The sequence below is a fragment of the Equus quagga genome, chromosome 7 (assembly GCF_021613505.1).
Source record: "Equus quagga isolate Etosha38 chromosome 7, UCLA_HA_Equagga_1.0, whole genome shotgun sequence".
In the NCBI taxonomy this organism is placed as follows: Eukaryota; Metazoa; Chordata; class Mammalia; order Perissodactyla; family Equidae; genus Equus; species Equus quagga.
In genome coordinates this window covers 79,440,261-79,467,669 of record NC_060273.1, presented here as the reverse complement: position 1 = coordinate 79,467,669, position 27,409 = coordinate 79,440,261, and the positions used below count along the sequence as shown (strand labels likewise).

Below are 27,409 nucleotides of genomic sequence, written 5' to 3'. Positions count from 1 at the left end.
ATCTGTAAAGTGTACTTCGAAGGCTACTGAGAAGTTTTAAAGGCAGTGAGGCAGTAAGTACCCAACACTTGGTAGACTTCAGGTCTGATCCCAGCTATGCCCGAGCCCTGAGGCTTCCTACCCTGGCAAAACGGTTTCCTGCTTCCCTCCTGCTCTCCTGGGAGGGCTCTGTGTAGGCAACAGCTCTCTCTCTCAAGCTTCCTCGGTATTGTGGCGTGAGGTGGGCAGGAGAGGACCTGAGGCTGAGCAAAGGGACTGCAGGGAAAAATGCCACCTACTACTCCATGTTTCTTTGGGCCTCAGTTTCCCCTCAGCCCAGTGAGGCTTAAATTTCTATGTGCAAGGCCAGGAGGGGGAGATTTCTACATGGCGGCTGGGAGGGGTTGTCTGAGCAGCACTCTGGTGCATTGGGAAAGGCTGAAAAACAAACGCACCAGAATCCAAATCAGGAAAGCCCAGAGCTGAGGTTGCCGTGGCAACCCACAGCAGGCTCCCAGCCTGGCGCTCAGCCTCTCTGGGGTGGGGGCCAGGGCTTGCCAGGCTCGGCTGCCCCCGCCTCTGAGGCCTCCTCCTTAGGCTCGGCCCAGCTCAGCACAGACACAGGAGAGAGGCAAGGGCAGAGAGAGGCACTTCTGCCCCATCCAGTGGGCCTGGCAGGCCTGGGTTCCCACTACCAGCTTTAGCAAGATCACTCCTCTCCCAGAGCGAGGCCTGTACCCAAGGGCCTCCAGAGTGCGGCAAGCCAGCCCCGTGTCCTTCCATCACCCAGGCCCCAACCGCTCCAGCCCAGCATCAGCTGCCTGGGCTGACACAACATCCCTGCGAGTGGAGATGTCCTCAGGCTTCTGCCAGGGCCAGTGGCCTTGAAACTCTTACTTGGGCACAGGGTGGAAGGGGCAGTGAGAGGATCCCCTAGACCTCCCTTCATGGCCAGGTGGGGGAAGGAACAAGCACGGGTGCCAGGTACTGGTGTAGTGCTTTCTGCATGTTTTCTCTCATTTAATGGCATTCTCCTTTGACAGATGAGGAAAAAGGCTCAGGGAAGTTAAGTGACTTCCCAAAGTCACAGAGCTACTGGGTGGTAAAGAGCTGGGTTCCAGCCAGGGTTTTCCAACTCCTGAGCCCAGATCTTTCCCATGGAGTCTGTTACTGGATGCCCTCGGCTGACCATCCAGCATGTCACTAGGGGCCCTCAGGAGCCTATCACCCAATGATCCACCTATCTACCCTGGGGGGCTCTCACACACAGCCCCCCAACCACAGGGCTGTGCCCAGTGTGCACAGACATACAGTAGACGGACAGACAATGGCCTTCATGTCTCTATTTAATGGCCAAGCTAGCACCGCCCAGATGATACCCAGGCCTCAGCAGGGAAGTCCTCCCTCTTGTCTGGTGTCCCCTGAAGAGCCCACCAAAGCTGGTGCCCTTCAGCCTTGCTAGCAGCATCCCAGTCTAGTCTCAGTGTTGGGTGGGCGCCTCATCTCAGTTCCTTCAGCAAGCTGTTGATAGAGCCCAGCAGTTCCCGGAAGTAGCCCTCATCCTCGCCATCTTGGAGCTCCAGGGTAGCCAGTGCCTGGTACTCCGCCTGCAGGCTGGCCAGCATCCTGCTGAGCTGGGGGTCCTGACGGAAGCGGTCCCGGCAGGTGGCCAGGAGGGCGCCCAGTGTCTGCAGCACCTTTTCACGGGCATCATGCTCAGGCAGTGCCAGGAGGTGGGCAGTGATCTCACACCAGCCCTGTTCCCGCAGGCCTGGCAGGAGGTGCACCTGGCGATACTGCTGCAGCTTCTCTGGGGACATCTCTCGGGTCAGCTTGGCTTCCTCCTCAGCAAACATCTGCCATCCGCACAGCCAGGCACCAGGGACGGGGTGGGAGGGGGAGAGAACACACAGAGAGCAGTCAGCGCTGCCCTTCAGATACAAAGGCATGTGGCTGACCCGTGAGTTCACACCCTCTTCCTTCATCCCCTTGGGCCTCAAAGCCCTTCATGGGAGAAGGCCAGCTGGATTCATGGCTTCACACGTGCTTCCCCATCCACCCATCTGTCCTTCCAGACACTCATCAAAAACAACTGCACAATGTGCCAGGTGCTGGAGAAACCAAGATGGAGACACATCCCTGCCCTCAAGGAGCTCAGGGTCTAACAGGAGAATAAAAATTCACCAAAAAATTCCTAAAGAGCATGATAAATTTAGTTCAGCAGTGTAATGTGGAGGCAGACAGTCTGGGTTCAAATTCCTCCTCCCCCACTGATAGCTGAATAATCTTGGGCTGGCACTTAGCCTCCCTAAAACCCAATGTCATCATCTCTAGGTGGAGATGATATGACCCCTTCAGGATTGTTAGGAGGACTCAATGGGATAGTGAACATGCAGCCAGTGTCCAGAACAAAGAGCATACCCAACAATGTGAGATTTGATATCAAGTGTTATTACACCATCTACAACTCAACAAATGTTAGCTATATCAACAACATCGCCATCATTACCACTACAGATCCACTCCCTCAGAGGAGTCAGGGCATGGGGGATAGAAGAGGATGGCATTTCTCTGAGTCTTGAGGTGTGAGAGTTGTCCAAGTGGACAAGGGTGAAGGCTCCACACACAGGAGAGTTAAACAACAGGGCTGAGCCAATCTCATGGTTGAAGAATGGCAGGTTGTGCTGGTCTATGGGGTACAAGGGCCCGAGGGTTCGGCTGGGGCTCAGAACACACAGAACCCTGGGTGTCCCTCTAACGAGGGTGGCCTTTATTCCCAGGGCCTGGGGAGTTGAGGCAAGTCTGGGTAGGAAGTCATATGCTCGGCCCATGTCTATAAAGTGCAGAAACACAGCCCTATCAGCAGAATATGGTGGGAACTAATCCTGTCAGGCTGCCACAGGCAGGAAAGGAAACACCAGAAGCCTGACAAGTTATCAGCTTATTTCAAATGTCAGAGGAAGGCTACGTAGAGATGGAGGGTTGGCAGGGGGCAAAGATATCCCAAACTGGCTCTTCTAAATGTACCTGCAAGAAGAAAGAAGGAATCTCTGCCCTAACTCCAGGTGAGAATGAGGCATGCAGATGATAGGGAAGGCAAAAGGGAAGTCCAGGAAAAGATCAAGGGCCACAGCGGACCACCTGATGGCCTTGGGGCCCATCGGGGCTAGCAGAGGAAGTAGGGGAGAGGTGGGGGTCAGCATCCTGGGACAGAAAAGGCTGAGAAGCATCTGAAGTGCTCTCCTAATTACCCCCAAGTCCTGCCGGCTCAACCTCCAAAACACACCCCAATCCTCCCAGCTCTCTGTCTTTGCTCTGTGCACCCCGCTCCTCACTGCACTTTTGCAGTCCACTGCCTCCAGCTCACAACCTGCCTCCTCCAGTCCTCTGATGGCAGACAGTGCTGCCCAGCCCCAAACCCTTCACAACCTTCCATTTCTGATGATCAAGACTAAACCCCTTCCCTGGGACTTCTGCAGGATCTGCCCCTGCCAGCACTTGGCCTCGTCCCCACACATGCCCTCACTCTGGCACCTGTCACAGTAACTCTTCCCCAGGGCCTTTGGAAGTGCAGCTCCCACTTCAAGGCGCATTCTTACCCAACTCTGACTCCATAGTTAACTCGGCTCACCTCTCAGATCTCAGTGCCTCCCCAGACTCCCCAAAAGAGGTCAGGGCCCTGATCAGAGGTAGGCCTCCATGACCTATATGCTCTGGGTGATTCTCTGATAAACATCTGCCTGAAAGCACCAGGAGGGCAGAGACCATGGACTTGGCACAACATTGGAAGGACAGACACCCAGTCAACATTTGTGGAAGGAACTGGCAGGTGGGTCACCCCTGCAGCTCTTCAGCTCCACGGAGGTGTGAGAGGACACGGGCTCACAACCACAGGCTGGCCTCCCTTTGTGCAGAAGCAGCAATCTGAGAGGGAGGTCCACACTTCCATGGGAATTCTGTGGTTCAGCTGCCTCCTCCCCATCCCAACAGTGCCCTTGAGGTGCATGGTGCCCCAAACGGCAATAGCCACACCTCCGCCTTCAGGCAGCTATGGACCCATCCCCAGTTTAGCTAGTTCTTCACTCTTTCTGAGGAGCCACAAGAACAGAGAAGCGCTGACTGCCTCAAGCATAGAGTATGGCTGATGTCTGTTCTAAAGCTCTCTGGCTGGAACTCCTCCACTGTCCTCCTCCCTGCAGAAGGATGACTGTCTCTATACTGTTTGCAAGGAGATGACAGTCCCTTCCTGATCTTTGCAGCACCCTAAAGGCTCAAAGGCAGGCTCCCAGGGTCAGACTCAGGGCAGTCTTGGTGAGACTGCCCAGTGGCTGCTCTCTGGGGATGAGACAGTGTCACAGTGCCCACCAGACCAGGGTTGGGGCAGCAAAGAGACACTCAAGACACCAGAGGAAAGAGATCAGTTTCTCCTGGGAAATGCCAAGCCAATGTACATGTCCTTCTGCAGGCTCGCTGGCCCACACCCAGGATGTCAACTGTGCCCAGGCCTTATTAATTGGATGTGAACACCACATGGCTGCCCGCTGGTCTGAGAAACTGGGTTTCTGCAGCTTGGAGAGGCGGGAGGACAGAGAGAGAGAGAAACAGACTGAGAAACAAGACAGGCTAAGAGGGACAGAGGCAGAAAGACTGAGAGAGCAAGAGCAGGAGAGCAGGAGAGTGGGAGCACATACACAAAAGCAAACAGCTGACAGAGAGAAGCAGCGATAGACAACACTGACCCTCAGCCTGAGGCCTCGAGGAGGGGTTCACAGAGCAGGAAAGGGGGCAGGGAGAAAGGGTGGGCCCCTAGGCCGCCAACACTCAGCACCAGTTCCAGCAGCTGCCCAGCCCTGCTCCACCAATCGCAATTGGCTGTGTGGCCCGAGAGAGACAGCCGAGAAAGCCCTACCACTGCTCTCTGCAGCAGCTGAATTAAGAACCCAGGCCTGGCTGGTTTTACTCTCTCCTTAATTAAGACCTTTTCAGGCTCACAAAGAGCAAAGTGGGCCAGGCATCAAGTCTTCTCCCAGGCAGCAAGCACCTGGGGTCCCCAGGGCCCTTGAGGACAGCCACTCTGAGCCCCAGCCCAGAGCCAAAGCTCCCAGAGGAGGCACTCCAGTTTTCTAGAATCTTAAGATTCAGCATCATTCCAGCCCCTGACTCCTTGGTCTCCTGGCTGCTGTGATGGCTCTCAGGTGCAGCCGCTCCATCCACCTGCTCCTCATGACCCCACACTATTCTTCAGCCAAATGACCTTTCATTCTGTGAAGGGCTGATCCTGGCTACGTCTGGCCTTTGATCATGCTGACCCCTCTGCTTGCACACATAGCCCTGACCACTGCCAGCGCCCCCTCCTCCCTTCCCCCTCCTCACCAGGCCTCAGGTTTCAGCTTAGCAGTCATTTCCCACAGGATCCTTCCTGACGTCTCAGATCCTGAGTGTGGGGCTCTGAGGAAGCCCCACAGCATCCCCATCTGTCTAGCTCAGGCTGGCATGTCTGCTCAGGAGCTTTCCATCACGAGAATGGAGGGATGGATGGAAGAGATGTGGGACGGCGCAAGGGTCAAATGGTCAGAAGGAAACACAAAGTAAAGTGAAGGGGAGGCAGGACGGGCCTGGGCACTCACCTTCTCAGTGACCAGGTCATAGAGCAGGGTGACCACACGCACAGCCAGCACCTCTGTGCCCTTCTCCTGCACCAGGCTCCTCAGGACCTGCAGACCCCCTAGCTTCAGAAACTGCTGTTGGGCATAGGGGAAGTGTCGCAGTAAGGAGCACAGTGCAAACAGGACCTGGGGAGGCACAGATCCAGATGGGTGAGGGGTGAGGGGCCACACAGATCTGGCCTTGCCCCAAGGCACAGAAAAGGCAGTCAGAGGTGCCTCAACTACCCCAGCCCAGCCTCCATTCTTCCTGGCGCCACCCAAGACGCTCAGGTATAGCTACACCCAAGAATCCAGGTCTGAGAGAGCCAGGAGAGACGTCAGACATCTTCGATATCACCCCGTAGATAAACTGAAGCCCAGGGCAGGAAGGCAGGGGGTGGGACCCAAGACTACACTGTGTGAGCCAAACCCAGGCCTCCAGACCCCTTGGCATGCTGCCATGCTGCTTTAGATGACTGGGACCTCTCCCCCTACACCACGCAGCACATGACCACTCAGGCCCCAAGGGGTGACATGTACTGCCTGTAAAGGGACCCTTGCCGTCCAGGCTCCACAGGTGTGCTGGGAGCTGGGCAGGAGAAAGGGAAGAGAAACACACCTTCTTCTTTGCAGTGAGAGGTTGCTCCGTAGCCAGGATGACCAGCAGTTTCTGCAGGGCTCCCCCCTCGATGGCCTCCACCTGGACCTTTGGGTTGCTGTCGGGGCGAGAAGAACATGAAGGTGTGACTTTGCACTTACTCACCAACTCGGGGGCACACCACTGTGCCCAGCCCAGGGATCCTGGTGGTTAGGGAGCTGACGCCACAACAGCCATCCCTAGGGAGAAACAAGGTGCACAAGGTGGGGAGGGTTCCCACTCTGGACAAGCTAGAAGTTAGCTGGGGAAACAGAGACTAATTGGTGTGGATCCACCTGGGTAAAATGGCCTACGGCACAGAAGATGGGCCAAGAGCTCCCATACCAGTCTCCCATTACCCAGCAGCCAACCGGCTGGGGTGATTTGGGAAGGGAAATCACCTGTACCCATTTTAACATCCTTCTGATGCTAAAGGTGCTACTTCAGTGTCCCTCCTATGGAAATCCTCCCTGTACACCCCCCAAGCCAGTGTTGGGTGCTCCTCCTTCCATGACCACAGGCACATCACACACTCGAGGCTATTACTAATACATCTGTTCCCCTCTGGGTGTGGAGCTCCTCCAGGCCAGGGGCAGGGACCCTTTCCACTTCCCTCCTCTCCTGGGCAGAGAGCACACACAGCCTGTAGTAAACGCTTATGAGAGGAAGGCAAGAAGAACAAGATCCAGGAGGCCTCTGAATCCCTGAGTAAATCCTAAACATGACCAACTCAGCTGCCTCCCCACCAGACCCTGAATTCTATGAGAGCAGGTACTGTGATTTTCTCTCTCTCTTTATTCTCAGCGCTCAGCACAGTGCCTGCCATGTCATGGGGCCTTGGGGCCCTGGACAATAGGCAATGAATGAATAAATACATGTATACAACCACGATTGTACCAACCAACAAATGGCAACACTGAGACACTCAAAACCCATTCTGGGCTGGAGAAAGAGCGAGGTGATTCAAACAAACTCTTCAGGCACAGCCCTCCTGGATGAAAGGATGCAGGGCCTGCAGGGTGAGACCTCCATCAGGGCAAGGTGCCAGGCAGGGAACACGGCTGGGAACCCCAGCAGGATATCCTTTTGCAGGCTGCTTGCTTTCTAACATCAAATTAGTGATCAATTAAGGAGCAAGCGGCAAGAACAGGGACCTGTGTAGTTAGGCCCTTGAATAAGGTTAAGGCTCCCTCACTAGCCTTATGAGGCCTCAGAGAAGAAAGGCTACAGGCACATAAAAAGCCTGAGGACAGCTGCAAGGGGTGGAGCCAGGTCAGAGAGTCCACAAAGAGCATCAAGTCTCTACCTAGCTCTAGCTGCCTTACCTTAGCATGGCCACCAGCTCCCTGGAGACCCCAAAAGCACCTGTTCCTCCTAACCCCCAACCTTAGCAGGGGGCCCTCATGGCCTCCTGGAGAGTAAGGCAGGGTGTAGACAAATCAGAGGGAGCTGGCTCCTGGTCCAAACCCAAAGAAAAGGGGAGGCAGGTAACAAGAGAGTGTGCACACTGTTGCTTATAGGAGAGAGCCTGGCACACAGCAGGTGCTCCATAAAAGCTGGCTAGATGGCATGGTGATAAAGCCCAAGTGAGTCCTAGATGGCCCACCTCTCTATTCTTACCAGGCACCAGCTTTGAGGTTCAAAGTAGTCCTTGCATGGTGAGCTAGTTTTCCTGCTGCAAAAGGGGAAGCACCTTCTTCCCTCTGCATCCCTCTGCATCCTCTCAGCCAGAAAGGACGTGCAGGGTCGGTGCTGCTGGCCTGTCCCACTGCAACCCCACTCGTGTCTGAGGAGCAGCCTGGAGATGGCCTGGGTTCTCTGGGGAGGGGAGGCTGACAGCTCTTCACCAGATAGGCAGCTGGGTGCTGATGCAGGGGGGCCCAGGAGATGAGCCTCTCCCCTGCCCCTTGCTCCCCCAACTTGAGAAAGGCAGCTGCTTCATCAAAGCATGAGCTAATTAGGGCTGTCTCTGCCATCATGTGCCTGAGGAATGCTCACCCACGACAAGCAGGGTCTAGGAAAAGATGAAGACCACACTGAGAAATTCACACAAACATCAAATGCTGCCTCCCAAGGAAGGAGGGCTGTGAGGCCCGACATCACATCAGCCTCACGGAACACTACCAAGGAGCCCCATCCCTCATGGGCCCACAGATCGGCAGATACAAGGCTCTCCAAAGACAGCACACAAGGCTTCGTCCTTGTCTACAGATCTACTGAGAACAAGACCCGGAAACAAGATAATCACCAGGCCAGCCCCAAAGACAAGATCAGAGCTCAGGAACAGAGGGGACATCCAAGGAGATCCGGCCTGAGCACACTAGATCCAGGGACCTACCTGAGCACCTCCCAGAGTAGCAACCCTGTCACCAGCACAAGGTAGTGCTGGGGAAGGGGAGAGACAACATGCAGAAGACTTGGACTCTGTCCACCCAGGTCTCAGCTGGTAGAAGAGGAGAAAAGGCTCAAACTCCTACGGGAACCAAAGCATAAACAACAAGAAACAAACTATCAGGGGTAAAAGGGGAGGGCACGTCCTGTGTAGGCAAATCCCTGGGATCCTCCAGAGAAAGAATAAGCCGACTGAGAGTAAAGAAAAGATGCCAGAAGCCAATAAGAGGTATGGCTTCCCTGGTACTTCTTGTCACAGGAGCCCTGATGTGGGTTAGAGAGGGCCTGACAACACTCCGTCCCAGGAAAGATCTAGAGGCAAGCTACTGCCAGGAAGTTGCTCAGAGAAGGCCCGCATGCAGGACAGATCCTCGGGGAAGCTCAGCCTGCTCTCTGCCACTCAGCACTGATCAAGCCAGGATCCACACATGCAAGAGACCACACCACCAGCTTCTACTCACAGGTTTCAGAGTGAATGAATGAATGCCTACATAACTTTTGGCCAGACCAGGTAACCCTGGGGACAGGAGAAGAGCTAGGGGGACACTCTGAGCCAGGCACAGCCCACCATGCCCAGGTCAGGTTGGCTCTAGCTATGTGGTATGTGCCTGTTTCAGCCCAGCATCCCTTCTTCTCCACCTCCTGGTACTGACATCTTTTCCTCCCTTCCTCCCACTCCTGTGGTCCTGATGGGGCAGACCCCAACTCCACAGGCCACAGGGGATGGCTTGTGGCCCAGTGCTGGACCATCACAGTCACTCATCACCATGGCCTCAGTGGGTTTCCCAGGATGGAGCAATCAGAGCCCCTCAGTCTTCTACACTGGAGTCAGGACAGAAAGAAGTTCTCTTCTCCACCAGGCAGGTTGCTGTAAGCCAGGAGCACCTACAGCCATGCCAACAACAGCCAGGTCTTACCCTATCTTCATGGAGGGAAGCCCCGTCAGAGTAGGAGAGAAGAGAGCTCATACACAGGAGAAATGAAACCACAGAGAAAAAGAGAAAGCCTGATGCGTTTTGTCACTTGCTGAAATCACTTTCATAAGGCAATAAATCTACTTTTTCACCTGTAGCAGAGTCCTGAAGGACTTGGGTGAATAGAGCGGGACCAGGGGCCAAACACGGGCCTATGGCTGAGTGCCGCCTTGGCAGCCCTGGGCCCCTACCCTGCCTGGCCTTTTCTCCTGATCAGCTTAAAACAAGGGCTGCCCAGTCAAGGGGCTGAGGAAACACAGCAGAGGGAGGGTGGGAAAGACAAAGCCTGCATTTCAAGATGGCACTCGGTCCATCCAGGCAGGGACAGCAGAGCCGGGCATTTCTCGAGCAATCTGCCCCGGAGAGACAGACACCAACATGCTCTCAGAACCTCTCTCTCCCCAAGTAGCTCAGCTTTGGGTTCTGAATGCTTACTGCTTTGTGCTTTTGGGGAGGACATGCCCAAAATACCTCAGAGTAAGGTGTAGGGGATGTGCAAGGGTCAGGGCCCGGAGAACCTTTGGTAAGAATCCTGTGAACAACAGCTGATAACCTTGGGTAAGTCCCTTCACCTCAATTTCCTCACCTGGGAGGCAGAGCCAAAACTACCTTGTATTACAGATAGAATAGCTGGCCCAACCCAGTGATGTAGTGGTTAAGTTCATGCACTCCACTTTGGTGGTCCAGGGTTCATGGGTTCAGATCCTGGGTGTGGACCTACATACCACTCATCAAGTCATGCTGTGGCAGCGTCCCACATACAAAACAGAGAAAGATTGGCACAGATGTTAGCTCAGGAACAATCTTCCTCACCAAAAAAACAAACAAAAAACCCCCCAAATTTCATTGGGTTAAAAAAAAAGATACAGTAGCTAATGAACACCAAAATGCTAGCCAATATATCGTGACTTGAAAGATTATAATTATAGTGGGTTTGCTACACAGAGAGGCCAGACTATATATCCTTGAGAACACAGCTTTATTCAGCCCAGATGCCTCAGGAACATATATGCTGGCCTCATCCCCCTCCCAGCCTACAGATTCAAGACCAGAGCTGCAGCCCTTGCCTGGGGTCGGGCCAGGGAGGGGGGGGTGCTTGCTGGCTGGAAGGTGGGTGCCCTGACAGTTGGGGATATGAGTGAGTTAAAAGGGCAGGGGCCTGGCATGCCTCTCAGTGACATCAGTGGCGCTGGTGTGCTCAAAGTCAACAAAAGGATATTTAAGGACGTAGCTCGTCTCCGACGGGATAAATGAGAATAAACCTTGTTCAGAGCTAAGCCGGCTGGACTGAATAAATACCATTATCACTTGGATTACTGGGATGTTCACAATCAGCAAGCGAGTCAGCTGTCTGTGTGCAGAGGGACGGCAGCAGCTGCTACTCTGTAAATCTTGGATCGGGGGTGGGGGAGGAATTGCAGAAATGGAAGTGATTGCATTTGCAGAAACCAAACAGTTTGGGTCAGGATGACGAATGTGAGCAATCTGCCAAGGGTCAGAGGTCATGTTTTAGCTAACCAAAGCTGAGCAAGTGTCAGCGGGGGTGGGGAGTTATTGGGGGGCAAGTAGTAGAGCTGATCTCAGGGTATGCAGCCAAGCCCAGCCAGGGGGCCCATGAGAATGCTGGTCACTTCAGATCCAGAAGCTGCCTTTCTCCATCCCTGGCACTCAGGACTGGCTACATAATTTTCAGGTCCAATGCAAAATGGAAACGTGGGGGCCTTGTTCAAAAACTATTAGGAATTTCATGACGGTGAGGGCAGAGTATTAAACCAAGCATGGGCCCTTTTCAGTATGGAGTCCTGTGCAGCTATACAGGTCACACGGCCACAAAGTGGGCACTGCTGGCACAAGGGTTGTGTGCACAGAAACAGAAATCCTGCTCAGGGTGATTGGAACAACAAGGGCTGAAAAGAGAGTTTGAATCAGTGGAAAAAGAGAAAAACTGAAAAAGGCAGAGCTATTGGGAAATAAGAATTAGCTTGACTGGTTAGAGAGTGGCTGAGGAAGCACTAAGGTCAAACCCCTGAAGTAGAGCCTGAGTCATCTAGGTTCCCAGTCCAAACCTACACTTTAGGGTTCTCCACAGGACACTGGAGACACATCAGAGTATGTGCTCTCTCATGAGCTCTCACAATATTTCTAAGTAGGACAATTATTATTTCTTTTCACTCTCTTCATAACAGAGGAAAAAACTGCCATTGTTCTGAAATGCTCCTTGAGAAGATGCTGTACAGTGGGGAAAAGGGGCATATCTCAGGGGGATATGTGGTCAGGCTTAATCATTTGTGATCCTGCCTGATGAAGTTGTGTATGCTCACTTTCTTGCTCAGAGAAACACTCCTTCTCTGGTGGCCTCACCTTGTCTGTGACCTAGCACTTGATCATCTATGTAACACAAGGATTTGCAGGAGGTGTAATCCTGAAATAGGTAGGTTTGTTAGGGATCTTTACTTGCCTGCCATCTAGGGATCAATGGGGTTAAGCAATCAATTAATCAATCAAGATATGGACAATTACCAACCTGAATAAAAACAGAATAGGTTCACACCCCCCCCCCCCCAAAAAATGAATGTCACATACAACTCTTCCACATGAAAGTGAAGCATGAGGGGAAACCAAACATCTGGACTGTAGCAAGCCTCACAGCACCTAAGTGCGGTGGGAACTATATTGGGCTCCTCAGAAGTTCCATCCGAACGCTGTGGAAGGGAAGGAGCATCACCAGAGCCATTCATATATGGTCCCCAACCAGCAGCCTGTCATGTAAGCAAATGTGAGATGCCCACAATTCACCACAATGATAGCACTCATAAGAGTATCTCTAGGACCTCCTTCCAGCCACACACACACACACACACACACACACACACACAGATAATCTGCCCACCTCTGGAGAGATAAGGGGGCCTCAGAGGGAGGGGCACCAAAGAATCTTCCTGACAGACATCTGGTAGCTCTCAAACATAGCTCTGCATCACAATCACCTGGGGCACTTTTTCCCTCAAATCATTTCAGACTGGGCACTTAAAAAATTATAGAAAATTACACAGGAAAGCAACTTATGCAAAAGTTACAAAATAGTAAAAGAACTCCCATTGAGATTCACCAACTGTTATTTTATCACATTTGCCTTTTCATTTCTCTCTCTCTATATGTTTACACATATTTTTTTCTTTCTCTTTCATGACACTGACAGTTTTGAAGAGCACAGGCCAGCTGTAGAATGTCCCTCACTCTGGATCTGTCTGACTTTTTTTCATCATTAGATTGAGGTTATGCATGCTGGCAAAAATACCACAGAGGCAATGTTGCATCTTTCTCGGTGCATCCTATCAGGAGGCACGTGGTCAGTCAAGCCCACAGCTGGTCATGTCCACTTTGATTACTTGGTCATGGTAGTATCTGCCAGATTTCTCCACTGTAAAGATACTATCAGTCTCTTTGAAATTAACAAACATTTTTTGTGGGGAGACACTTTGAGAAACAAAGACAGCCTATTCCTCATCAAACGTTCACCCACTAGTTCTGACATTCATTGATAATTCTTGCTTAAAATAATTACTACTGTGATGCTTGTCTAACGGTGATATTCAAATTCCATTATTTCTTCAATCTGTATTTGTTGGTACTCTACCTGAAAGAAGAAGTTTTCCTTCTTCCTCATTTATTCATTCAGTTCATTCATTCATTTATGTCAGTATGGATTCATGGATTTAATCTATGGGTTATAATCCATTTCCATCATTATTTATTTCAATGCTCAAATTACCCCTAATTTAATCACCAGAGCCTTTTCATACTGGCTTTTGTGTCTTTTTGACATGTTTCCATAATTTTTTGAGCACTTTCTTACTTTCTGGCACAAGATGTTCTTGTACAAGATATTGTACTTTTCCTGCACCAGCCGTGGAATCAGCCATTTCTCCAAGGAGCACTTGGGGAACTTTTCGAAAATTCCAACAGATTCTAACCCTTACCCTGCACGTACTGAAACAGAAGCTCAGAAGATGGGGCTCAAAAACCTAATTTTTCATAAATGCCCCACATGCTTCTTATCAGCAGGCCTACCACTTGATCTGAGGACCAGCATTTGGGATAACTGGACCCAATGCCCAACCTTTTATCCACTACAGCATCTCTTATAACTAGCTGCTAGTACTTGAAGACTAGAGCAACAGGGAGCTGACCACTGAACAAGGCAGCCTTATGACAGTTTTAAACTCTTCCAATTGCTAGAAAAATATCTTCTAATACTGAGCTGAAATCTGCTTTCATGAAACTGGTCCCAAATCTACCCTCTCAAAATAGAAAGAGTTGTCTGATCCTGCCCTGACAGGTCAGCCCTTCTGAAACTGAGAAGCAGCCAATGGCCTAGAAAAACCTCCCATCACAATCTGGCATCATGGGATCTACAGGCATTCTCTGTGTGACTCTTGAAATCTTTTGCCTCCTTGACAACTCTCTATGGGATCCTGTTCCATGTACTGAGGAATCCCTTCAGAGGTCGTACCCAAACCTACCTGCAGGGCTCCAGCCTGGCCAAACCCTTGAGAGTCCAGTGGGCCCAGCTACCTCTGCCCTGAGGCTACTCTGTTCCTAATGCCTCAGACCACATCTAGTTTTTTGGTAGTAGTGTCACAGAACTGACTCACACAGGTCCTGCCTGGGTCAAACCCCTGGAAGCTATACTCCTCTGATGAGCCAAGAGTTCCCCAACATGGTCTTGAACACATGTCCAGCAGGCAAAAAGCAAGTTACAAACGGTGTGGGTGGTATGACACCATATGTTTGTTTCTGGGTGGTGAGATTTATTTTCTGAAACAACAAATATGGGTTATTTATAAAATTAAAAATTGGGGGCCAGCCCCGTGCATGGTGGTGAAGTTCGCACACTCTGCGTTGGCAGCACTGGTTTACAGGTTTGGATCCTGGGTGTGGATCTACACCACTTGTCCACCATGCTGTGGCGGCAAACCACATACAAAATAGGGGAATACTGGTACTGACGTTAGCTCAGGGTGAATCTTCCTCAAGCAAGAAAAAAAAATTTAGTAACAACAAAATTTAGAATATCACTTTGCTACCTGGGCCTCTCACCCTAGCCTGTCACTATTCTTTGGGATCCTCATTCTGTCATGTATTCATTCAACATGTTGGTTACCCCTTTGTGATCTGTGTCATCTGCTCCTATGTCCTCACATAAGAATCTGAATTCAGGTTGGACAGGAAAGAGTCTGACATGAGCTCTCTGGCACATCACTACAGTGAAGGCTCTGTTGACACTGAACCATTTTTTTTTTTCTTTCTTTCTTTTGTTTTTTTGAGGAAGATTAGTCCTGAGCTAACATCTACTGCCAATCCTCCTCTTTTTGCTGAGGAAGACTGGCTCTGAGCTAACATCGGTGCCCATCTTCTTCTACTTTCTATGTGGGATGCCTACTTCAGCATGGCTTGCCACGCAGTGCAATGTCCGCACCCGGGATCCAAACCGGCAACCCTGGGCCACTGAGAAGTGGAACGTGCACACTTAACCAGTGCGCCACTGGGCTGGCCCGAAACCATTTACAAATAAATGTTATAAGGTCTGATCACTCAAGGAGCTACAAATCCACATGTCTTTATCAACATTTCTCTACCTGACCCCATTCGATTATCATGAGATTCTGCCAAATGCTTTCATGAATTACAAACTCCCTCTGTGTCTATAACATTGGTTTAATCTCATAGGCTGGCAAATCTTTCTGAAAAAGGAAATTAGAATTGGGAGGGAGGATGAGACAGTCTTCGGAGGTGCCGATAAAGTTCTATTTCTTGATCGGGGTGGTGGTTATACGGGTTTGTTCAGTTTTAATAAGTCATCAAGTTGTATGTGTAAGATTGATGTACTTTTCTGTGGAAGGGAGGGAGGGAGGGAACAATCAAGCATTAAAGTAGTCTGGCAAGACCTGTTTTTACAGAACCCACACTAGCTCCAAGAGATCATCTCTTCTTTTTAGAAATCCTCATAAACCACGTCTCAAAAACTTGCCCTATTACTTTGAAAACCAAAACAGTTACCCATCCTGTCTCCCTGCCCCTCTCTCAACCCCCATGACGCCATAAAGATTCACATACACAGGTGTCAAGACAATGTCCATAAGTTTTCATTTGATTTTTCAGATCCAAACTAATTTAGAGAAGCCAGTAGCTCTTTTCCTCTTTACTCACACTCTTGGGCTCAAGTTCCTCTTAACCATGTTTGTTTTACCTTTCTGGCAGGAAGGTCATTGTCCTTAAAAGAGAAGTCAAAGGCAAAATAGAAGAGAGGATGGCGATGCCCTCTCTGTCATCTGCTGCGTTGAATCATCTGACTGAAGCAGGTGGCCAAACGCTTTCCTTGCCATTCCTCTCACTCTGAACACTAACTGCTCAGGCAGGTCCTTTTGTTCTCAGCATCCCAAGTCTCACCCACCTAGTGTCCCTGACAGTGTTCTCATAGGGTTACACCTTTCTTCTCTATTCATTCTTGGTTATAGGTCCCTTTTTCATCTCAGACAAAAGCAAGTCTAACTGCTCCCCATGTGGCCATGCTGGTCTCTTTAGGTGTCTCCTCTCTTGTTCCTTGAAGTAATCACTTGTGATTGTATTAAGCACATTTCATTTCTCAGAGGATAAGTCATCCTTCCTTTCAAAGCTCTTGCCCAGACATATCTACTTTTTCCTGGACATTCTAAAATCTGCTCTTCCCCAAACTCAGAGAGTTCTGCATTTCCCCTGACTTCTCCAAACATGGCCACTTTCTGCTAAGGTTCCCAACACTTTCACTTCACCAACCAGATCCTTCTCGTTGCTACAAATATAATTTCAGTGAAGTCCTTTTCTTTATGGCTTCCTTAGATTTCTGAGAGATAAAACTGTCAGAAAAGTGAGTTAAGAATTAAAGTAAGTCAAGAATTTATCAGTCTTGTTTTTTTGCCAAGGAGATTTCCAGCAGCTCAGATACATAAAGACCCACAGTATCACACCGACTTGCTTCTGCACCGGTTTTATAATCTCAATTCAGAAAGCCTCTTCTACACTGAGGGTAAATAGCTGACACCTTACCCCAAGGTTAGTTTGATTTTGGTGAGCTAAGAGCCAATGACCTGGACTTTTCTTTCACCAAAAAGCCCAAACTCAGTAAGCAAACTAGTGAATAAGAGCTGCTCCGAAATCACAACTGGCTTCAAGTCCTAGTTCCACTGTTTTTGAGCTATGTGACTGGGAGAAGTTACTAAACCTCTTTGGATCTCTGTTTCTTCAGATTTAAAATGGAGATTAATAACATTTATATCATGAGATTCTTACAGGGATGAAATGTGGTAACATATAAAGAGATTAGACAATTCCTGGCAAATACCAAGTATTCAAACAATAATTATTTTATCACAATATATAATACTCTTTAATGAAAATTATTATTTTTACTTTTCTGCCAAGAAAGACAAGAGTCCCTGAATTTCCAGGCTTCTCAGAAGTGGGAGGGGCTACCTGTGGTAGGGGACAAAAAGAACGTACCACCTCCCACTGAGTGGCCCTAGCTTCTCATTCTCAGCTCCTCTGGCTAGATAGACAAAGCCAGTACAGAAAGAATCCATGAGGGAGAAATGTAATTAACAATCTAGTGGGAGAGACTGGGAGGAAGGATCAAAAAAGCTAATTAGAACTGGCTAAAGGGAGACCACAGGGTGGGGAACATGGAAGAGAGAGGACTAAAGAGAAATTATCTGTGGCCTATAATTATTCAAAGAATGTCTCCCACTAATTGTCTCAGGCAGTCTGAGAGAGGCAAAGTAGGAGGACAGGGTTAAGCAAAAGAAAATTTAGGCTAAAACATGTGGGAGATTTTTCACACAGTGAGATTTATCAAGTTTATCAGAGAACACAGAGAGGATGTTACTTTAGGTCACCTATTTTAGCTGGTGGTATAACTATCCCCCCTAGGTGCTGGGGGCTGAGGGAGAGCAGGGAAGGCTGGATCTCACAGGGTAAGAGGGCTCCAGGGAAATCACCTGGCAAATCCTTGTTCCAAGCTGTAGGCAATACACCTTCTTAATAGGCCCTTTGTGGCTGGGAAAGAATTTCCTTACTCGCCCAGATCTTGCTCTCAAGAGTTCAAAGATGTGCGCTGGGAAATCCATCACCTTTCCCTCAACCTCCTCATCTCCTCAATCAGAGGCAGTGGAATCAAGCAGGGTCTTATGTTGTTGCTTTTGCCACATACCTGCAGAAATGTCTACGAATGAGCCATCTCTTAATAGTAAAAGAAAAGGCAATGATCGGGGGATAGTCTATAGCTGAAAATGACAACACTGAAATGCTTCGTTTACAGGATTTGGAAGTCGTATAGACTACAAATCTCTCTGCTGTGCAACATATATAACAAATCCCCAAAATATCCTTTGTTTGCTGAGGTTTTCCTCAGATATTTAAGGTTTTTGACAGATTAAATATGGTGAACAATTTGGTGAATCATCCAAATATTTTGCATCATTGGTATTTGGAAAGATCTTTATGAAGAATTAATTCTAGTTCTAAGAGGCAAGTGTGGCACCCAAGCTACTGGTTTTCCATGGGGGCAGATCAACATGGCCTCCTTGGCCAGCTCCATGTCATGTGGCCAGTCTCATGGCTCAAGCGAGCATGGGTTTCCTGCCCCTAGCCATTTCTCTCACATTACAAAAGAGGTGAAAACTGGGTGGAGTGAGTCTGCTGATTCCCTGGCTGGGCTCAGGGCTCACCAGGTTTCCTCCAGGTTAAGAAGGACACAGAGCTTCCCTTGATGCAGGAACACAACTGGGAGGGCCGAACTTGCCCAAAGCCCTTAGGCCTGACTCACCAGACTCTAGAATTGGGGGCCTAAAAGGAGAGTGAAGATTTCCCACTCTTTGGAGATCTTTAAGAACTGGAGAAAAGCCCAATTACTCACAGCTTTCAGAGACAGAATGAGGGATGGTTTCGTTTGTAAGCATGCTATTCGTCTGAGGCTCTTTGTCTAGTCAGCTGGTCAACAAATCCTGACTGGGCCCAGAGCACACAGGGTCCTCAGTTAAGCATCTTGGGGCCAGAGCAAAGAATGAAAATAGTTCCTGCCCCTATTAAACAAAATTAACAGCCAACAGAGACATGCAAGGGACTCTATTAGATAAGTCACTGTGCAAGAGGGGTGACTTCAATATTAGGCATGATCTGAAAAATGGGGGGCTTGACCAAGAAGATGTCCTGGAAGAATGACCTTGGCAAGATCAAAAGTCATTAAGATATGAGGATAAAGGCTAAATATCTGTATATATTACCCAACCGAAGTCAGTAAAAATCTATTTTTTTCCCGAAGAAAATATTAAGAATAACCTCCACAGACCCTTTTAACTCTTTTTCCTAATAAATCACTAAAAGGCCTTCTGCTGGAATCATTCTAATGTCAACAAAAAAGTTACACTCATAAAATAGTTAATGTCAAAATGTAAATGGTTTGTTTAAGATTCAGCAATTGTTGCTGAATCAAATACAAAATCTCTATGGCTTGAATAGCAAGGGAAACAAAAGGCTTGACGATTTAGTGCTCGTTAAAGCCTGTCTGGCTGAATTTTAGATTGCAACTTAAAAGAAAAACATTAAACCAGTTCAAGTGTGAACTGACATATGCACAGCAGTTTTCAGCTGCCTGCAAATGGGACAAGGACATAGCCTGGAATGTGACTTGCACACACCAAGGCTGAGAGTGAATATGGTCCTATGTCCAAGGTATAGGGGTAGAGTCTGAAGTGAGCAGAAACCTAGACAAGAAAGCACTTGGAAGGCGAACCAAGGGTCCCAACAGGGCTTGAGTTCAGTACTGTGGAGAGGGCCAACCCCAGTTAGCTCTTTCCTGCAGGAAGGTTAGGGGCTTGAGGACAGTCAAATGCTAGGCAGGGGCTCGCTTCTGCCTGGGAAAGGTGGGAAAGCAAAAGCTTTTTGCATTCCCTCCCCTTTTCTGGCCTTGCTTGTCAGACACTTCCGTGAAGTCAGAGTGGGACTCTTGTCCCACTGAATCTGAGACAGGCCTACAGACCCTCAAAGGCCTCAAGTCTGGTCTTGGAAACAGTCCTTCATGATAGGTTTGTGGGGTGCTGAGCAGAAGCTTTGTCTAAATCTTCTTGCTCACTGGGCTATAAAACTGCTTAAAATTTCACTATCTGGGATTTATTTCTTTGAGTCTTAAAGGTAATTCTGTCTTTCAGGGTCCCCAATGAAAATGTCACTGCCCCTGGGTTGAGAGAACCAGTCATGTCTAAGTATGGTGACCACATAATTTATTGTCCAAACTGGGACACTTTTAAGAGTGAAAGGAGGCACTGGGACAAGAGACATTAATTACTGCACTGGGACAAGAGGCATAAATGAAACATATGGTCACCCTCTGCAGAAGGCTTTGCTTTGTGTTAGGTTCTATGGAAAACACAAAGGTGAAAAAACACTTTCACAGTCCTGGACCCTGGACACTGAGCTGAGGGGCAAAGGATCCTGGGAACAGGCCAAGGCTAGGTACCCATGGGAGGGGGAAAACGGCAACCCAGAGGGAAACATTATGGTAGAGTCCAAGGAGGCAGCTTCCCAGTGGTAAAGACCATGGGCTCTGGAGCCAGACAGACCGGAGTTTGAATCTTGGACCTCCTTTCTGTACAGCTTAACCTGTCTTTGCCCAAACTTCCTCATCTGTAAAATGAGGGTTATTTCATAACGTTGTCGAGAGGATTAAATGAGATATTGAATGTAACAGTGCCTGGCACATAATGTTCAACAGGTTCAATGTTAATAGCATTATCAGGACCAGCCTTCTACTTAAAACCTCAGCTATTTCTATCAATGCCTGAGTCAGAAGGTAGAGGAGAGGCAAGAAGAGAAAACAACAAAAGGGCAGACTTAGCTTCTCTCTCCAAACTAACCACCGAAGGGCCACTCCAGGGCTGGAGGGACTAGACTGCACCAGCTCCCAAGGAGTGCATCAGATGACCTGGGCTCCCTACTCTCTTGGTGCTCTCCTCCTGGTCTTAGACTTCATACACTGACCCAGCCCACCAGCTACAGCCCCATCTTCAACTCCTGGAGACAAATGCCATCCACCTGGCTTCCTCTGTGCCAGTTCCTTCAGGGCAGACACAGATAGAAGCGCTTTCCAAAGTGACTGAGCCCTGTCCTGATGGCCCCAGATAATGCTGTCTGGTGAGTAGTGGTACATTCTCCTGGGCCTCTTGTGATAAAATAAATGCAAAAATAAGGGCAGCCTCTCATAGTCATTAGGAGAACGGATTCTGGAGTGCCCCCATTTAATAGCTCTTAAGTCCTTTTCAAATGTTAAGTCATGTAATTCTCATGACAAAACTCTATAAGAAGATACTATTATTATCCCCATTTTACTAATCAATAAACTGAGTCACAGAAAGTTAAGTAATTTTTCCCAAGGTCAAATAGCTAATAAGTGGCAGAGTTCTGAAAGCTCTAGAATAGGAGCCCAAGAGACCTGAATTCCACTGGCAATTACACCACAAACTACTAGCTGAATGGCCAGGAAAGAGTCCTTAACTTATCTAAACTTTACTTCTATTACCTGTCAAGAAGCTGTGCTACTTAACCAAAGGATTACTCACATTAGTGTGAGTATGAAATGATAGAGGGCAAGTGAAATCATTGTAAAAGTACTTAAATATTATGATGCCATTGCCAACATCTGCCATCATTTAGTTTTGGAGAGCTGGACCCAGTATGAAGAAGAGGGAACCTAGCAGTCCTCTGCTATTCTGCCCTGCCTAGGGCCCTGGACACTCTGGCTCAAGGTAAAGGAGGAACCACACTAAAACAGTGGTTTTTAAAGTGTGGTCCCTGGACCAGTAGTACCAGCACCACCTGGAAACTAGTGTAAAAGAAAAATTCTCGGGCCCCAACTCAGACTCACGAAATCAGAAACTTCATGGGAGGGGCCTGGCAATCTGCCCTTTAACAAGCCTTCCAGGTGCTTCTGATGCGTGCTTAAGTTTTAGAACTACCAGGCTACAGCGTCCCTGGACAGAGGACAGGCTAGGCTCTCTCTAGCCCTGGCCAGGAAAGGTCTGCTTCAGGGGCCAGAGGCAGAGCCCAGCTTCTGCGAGAAGACCAGACCCTGAGGGCCACTGCCAAGAAGATGAAAAGCTCCCAATAAAACCCAGACCTACATGGCCACACTGATCAAAATACAATAAAGAAGAAAGTGAGAAATTTGACAAAAGGAAAACGCAGCTTTGGTGGGGGACAAAATACAACAATCTTCTGTGGGAGATGAGAAGCATAAAAGGGATGATAGATGTTCAAAGAACCAAATGTCAAAATGACAAAAAAAACACAAGAATAAAGACAAAGTGTGGACATCAATGCCACACAGGCCCCAGTCTAATGATGGCAGTAGCAGGAAACATCAGCCCCCCAAGACTAAAGCCTGCTCTCCCCCACCCCCAACATGACAGTCTATATAAATAGAGTCTTGAGGAAAAAAATACCAGCAATTAGTCACTGAATCCTGTTTGTTAGAATGAGGAAAAGCTTGTGAAAAGTCACCAGAGGCTCCGGTGAAAAAAGCTCAGCTAAGGAGGCCATGCAGACTGAGGGCGGGAGTGAGATCATTAAGGGAGAAGGCCTGTGGTGTGTTCCTGGCAGTCTTTGATGCCTACCAAGTCTTAACCTGGAAGGGAAAATGGAGGGCCTGGCCACAGGGCTATAATGAGCTCCAGCCTGGGCCCACATCCAAGTCAGAAAGGCCTTTAATGTGGGTTTGGGCCAGAGGCAGAGCGGAGAAGGGGAGAGGGAAGAGGAGTCTCAGCTCAGTGTAGCAGACCCTGCCCTGGGCTGTGGGCACCTTGAAGGCTGAGGCGGCAGAACACAGAGCCTCTGACCAAAGTGCCTCCACCACAGAAAGCCTATCGGCTACATACAAGTCCTCCGCTGGCCCCCAGGGGTACATGCTTTGGAAGCAGTAACAGTAGCAGCCACAGTGCTTTCATTCAGGAATTTGCTGAAAATGTCCCTTTGTCAGAACCCAAAGTAGACCTCCCCTTCTCCAATGAATTTCTCAACTCAAAAGTGCTGTGCTCTCTCCTGCCTCTACCTGGAGTGCCCTTCCTCACCCCTCCCCATCCCTGTCCCATCTGCATCTGGTTGGTTCCTATTCCTCCAAGTCTCACTTCAAACATTACCTGAGAGAAAACTTCACTGACCACCTGACCCTCACAGGGCCCCTGCTATGCACTCCTGGGATCCCCTTTCTCCTTCATTACGCTCAACAGACTTGGTCAATGTCTGTTTCCCCTGCTAAACCGTCAAGACCTCCAGGACAGGGACTATACCTTGTTGCCTGATCACCTGTAACCTCACTCTCTAGACGATCTAGCCCAATGCCTGATACTCACAGAGCAGGAGCTGTCTCAAGGGACAAGGCTGGCTTTGTGCTGTTCCCCTGCTGGGACAGTGAGGTCTGGATTGTCCAGCCCCATAACCTGATGTGCGGATGGGTTGGACACATGACCTCCCTCCCTTTCTGAGTACCTTACCCACTCAAAGAGCTCACATAGGGTAGACCCCAGCCAATGCTCTAAATTTTGCCTTCTCTTCCCCTCCCCCTCTAGTTTGATTCCCTTAACCAACGCCCTCATGTGTCCCCATCGCTATACATTCCCCACCTGCAGGAAAACAGGGATACTGCAGAGGTGTTCAATGACCCCTGGGGTATTCCTCTTGGGAGTATCTTCATTTGCCCACATTAAAAACAGAAGTTTAAATAAACAAGAAATTAATTCCCAATGGTATTAATAGAATTTTTGGCAAAAGCAGGAGAAAAAAAAATATTTGAGGGCCAGGATCCTCCACATGGCTCCTGAAGTCAACCTCCAGCAGGCAACTTCTACCTCTGCTGTGTCTAAGATCAGCCCTGACTCAATCCTAATGTTAGGCATCACTTGCTAGCTATGGCGGGGCAGGCATAGATATGTCCACAGGTGGCCATCATCATCTCTTTTCAGTCTCACCTCACCTGGCTGCCCTCCTTGACAACAGCCCTCTGGCTAAAGACCAGAAACCCTAGGCTAGAATTTCTGTACTGGCACTCTAATACCAATCCAATTTTCCATACCTACATCAGGTCAGCATGGCATCAGAGATGGCTCCTTGGCCACTCTCCTCCTTCTGCGATACTCCAAGCTTCACCAACCTCTGCTCCATCTAAGAGCCACTCACAGTCAGCGCTGCCTAGGGGCCCTAATAGACTGACATGCTTGGGATCCACTGAGGAGGTGGCACAGAGCCATGCAGGGGAGCATGAACACTGAAAGAGGGCAAGGTCAAGTTGACAAATATCATACAACGAGAAAAACTGCATGAACTGCAGTGGCATAATGTAGCATAACAGATGGATAATTAGATTTATTCTAAGAGCTGTAAAAGTAAGTAATTAAATAAAAATATGGAACAATGAATCTGCCACAGAGAGACACCTAACAACCTCAAGAGGGCCCTGCAGCTGGCACAAGCAGCCTGGGAAAGAAGCAGTGGGCAAGGAACCTCTAACACTGACCTGATGTTTTAAGCACAATAAATTCAGTACCAGCTCAAGCTGGGAACCAGCGGACAGCCCTGTTTCAGCAGGAGATAATTAGACCTGTGGCTGCAAACAGTGTTATGCCATGGGAATATGGTCCCCTGTCTACATCTGGATGACAGCAGCCTGAGGTAGACCAATAAACTCCCCACAACTGGCATGTTTGGCAAGACCCCTGCAAAGCGAGACTGACAGATTGTATTTATCTCTGCAGAAGCAGAGAAAGGAGATGAAAAATGCATGCACAGATAACAAGATTCACCAATATCAAGAGGCAGGCTGGGAGACCCAGGCTCAGGCCTCCACTCTCCTCTCAAAGGTTGGTGGCAGATGGTGAGGGTGCAGTTACCCACATACGAAACATGAAGTGAGCACCCAATGTGTGTGAAGCACAGTGTTGGGCACAGAATTCCATCAAAAAAGCACCTTCCCTGGACATGACATTAGCTATAAAAGCAAATAGTTAGATCAGCTGGAAGCTGTCTTGTATTAGGACTCTTTTTAAGAGACAAAAACTGAGGCCAGCCTGGTGGCGCAGCGGTTAAGCTTGCATGCTCTGCTTCTCAGCAGCCCGGGGTTCGCCGGTTCAGATCCCAGGTGCGGACATGGCACTGCTTGGCAAGCCATGCTGTGGTAGGCATCCCACATATAAAGTAGAGGAAGATGGGCACAGATATTAGCCTAGGGCCAGGCTTCCTCAGCAAAAAAGAGGAGGACTGGCAGTAGTTAGCTCAGGGCTAATCTTCCTCAAAAAAAAAAAAACAAGAGAGAGAGACAAAAACTGAATTCAGACTCACTTAGGGAAAAAGAAAGTTTATTGGGCCCCATCATGGAGAAGGATGACAAAAGTAAAAGCTGAGCTGGGTCCAGAGGCTCAAGCAATGTTCTAGGGTCTATCAGGCTGCATCTCTTGGCTTTGCTTCCCTCTCTAGATGAGGCTGCTTTCTCCAGGAAGGGATGTCTGACGGCCACCAGCAGCTCCTAAACATATCAATCCCAGGATAAAGAGTTCTCCCTCTCAAATGGTATACATTTCCAGGGCAGACTTCGATTGGCCCTGCTTGTGTCACATGCCCACCCCTGGACCAATCACTGTACAGATGGAAGAGGCACTATGAATGGTTAGTCTAGGTCATATGACCAGCCCTAACTCAGAAGGGAAGAAGTGGGGCACAAAGATTAACAGCCTTACAAACCACGTGGTACTGGTGAAGAGATTCTCTAAGGAAAAGAAGTGTTTTCCAAGAGGAGGATAGAAGAATGAGTTGAGAGACCAAAAACAAAATAAATCAAGAGCCTTCACAGCTCACCACACTGTTTTACACCACCTCAAGGCATGACACTGGATAATAATTGGCTAGATTGAGAGTCAGACCAGGTATGTGACAGTCTGTCTGGGGCTCTGCTTGCAAAGATCCAGTTTGACCCTACCAACTTTGAATGATCAAAAGGCCCTGCTGCTTGTCCCTTTAGCAGTAGTCCCTCCTTGTAGATCTGTCCCCAAGGCCCAAGCACAGGACAATGTGGACACCAAACAGCTCCATACTTAGGAAACCCACACAATACTAAAGCATAATGCCCCCAGGCAGCCAACTCCTTGGAGGCTTTCCATACCCACTAACTTGAATCTTCTTCCCATAGCACCAACCATGGAGAATGAACACCCCCCAACCTGGAAACCTCAGCTTAGCACCTTTGATAAGGAGCCAAAGATGGAGATGAAGCTCAGCCCAGAATCACTCCCATTCACACCACTGGTTCCACAGGGTGGCTCTCTCTTCCGAGATACTCATACCTCCTGGAGAGGGGAAGCAGGATTTTAGGTACAGAAATAGAAAATCTACCACATCCTCACTGCCACAAAAGCCACCATGTTCTCAACACCTGGCACAAAGGGCTCACAGTGGGGCCTCCCCATAATCTGGCTCGAAGGAAGAGAGGTCCTTGGCCTTCCTCACTTCCAGGACCTACTGCACACTCCTCTAACTCCCTCATCAGGATCCAGCCAACAGCCTCAGTCATCTCTCTGGCTACTTATCAAAGCAGCTTCCCTTTTAAAGGACTGTGAGAACTCCAACCTCCTTCAGGCCACACAAATCACACCCTCCCTCCAAAAGCCCAGAATGAGTTCTGTCAGAGTCCCTGGGAGGAGCTGTGACATATTCAGGACATATCCAAGTCTAGCTGGGGACAGGAGATCACGAGGACTCTTGGGGGTGAGACCCAGCAGAGGCTCTAGGTTTCAGCTCCTAAGCTCTGCACGTTCTTAAGTTAGTCAGTCAACTTTACCATTGACCTGGGGCCTGCCCTAAGCAATGACGCTGGCCAACACATGGCTACCAAATTCTTTCTGCCACTGAGGCCTTCTTTAGCAATGCAGGAAATTAAAGCTCAGTTCCCATGCGGAGCAGCTAAATGCTCTGGCTATGCCTGGTACTCCAGAGTCACATTTAAAGGTCTGGTTCAGCACAGCCATGCTGGGTGCAGATGTAAGAACCTCCAGCCAGGCTGAAAAGCAGCTTACCCATGGATGGGCCCTCTGGCCCAGATCTCTTTGAGCTGGCTTTGCTCCTGCTCCACACACACCACAATTTATTGCTGCTGTTAAGAGCCCTAGAGACAAGAAAGCTGCTGCCTCCCACTTTGCCCCTGCCCTTCCTAAGCGCACGCTGGCAGCAATCACCAGCCAAAACCTGGAGTGAACCTCAGTTAACTATGAATCCCAAAATGAGCTCAAACAACCTTTTTTGAACCACAAACTAAATGAAAGTATTTTTTTAAACCCAGAGAAACAGTTCAAACAGCAACTAACCTTTTCCCCCTTCAAAACTACTGAACTTACGGGGTCAACCCTATGGCCAAGTGGTTAAGTTCACATGCTCTGTTTCAGTGGCCCAGGGTTTCGCCGGTTTGGTTCCTGGGCGCGGACATGGCACCGCTCATCAGGCCATGCTGAGGTGGTGTCCCACATAGCACAACCAGAGGCACTCACAAATAGAATATACAACTATGTACTGGGGGCCTTTGGGGAGAAGAAGAAGAAGAAAAGAAGACTGGCAACAGATGTTAGCTCAGGTGCCAATTGTTAAAAAAAAACACTGAACTGGGACAAACCACATACATCAAAATAGTACCTGAATCAAAGTTTAATTCTCCTTCCCAG

At 49.1% G+C, this 27,409-nt stretch overlaps 1 protein-coding gene across 4 annotated transcripts in view; it reads right to left on the bottom strand.

Moving 5' to 3' along the window:
- Window positions 1-1,307: 1,307 nt before the first annotated feature.
- Window positions 1,308-27,409, bottom strand: part of SIL1 (SIL1 nucleotide exchange factor) — a 253,145-nt gene continuing 227,043 nt past the window's right edge. For all 4 annotated transcript variants that reach the window (XM_046668572.1, XM_046668574.1, XM_046668573.1 and 1 more), the window contains 3 exons: window positions 6,244-6,340; window positions 5,607-5,771; window positions 1,308-1,835 (listed from right to left, as the gene is read on the bottom strand). In XM_046668572.1, coding sequence (XP_046524528.1) covers window positions 1,479-1,835; window positions 5,607-5,771; window positions 6,244-6,340 — 619 coding nt within the window. In that variant the 3' untranslated portion in view covers window positions 1,308-1,478. The remainder of the gene's footprint in view (window positions 1,836-5,606; window positions 5,772-6,243; window positions 6,341-27,409) is intronic.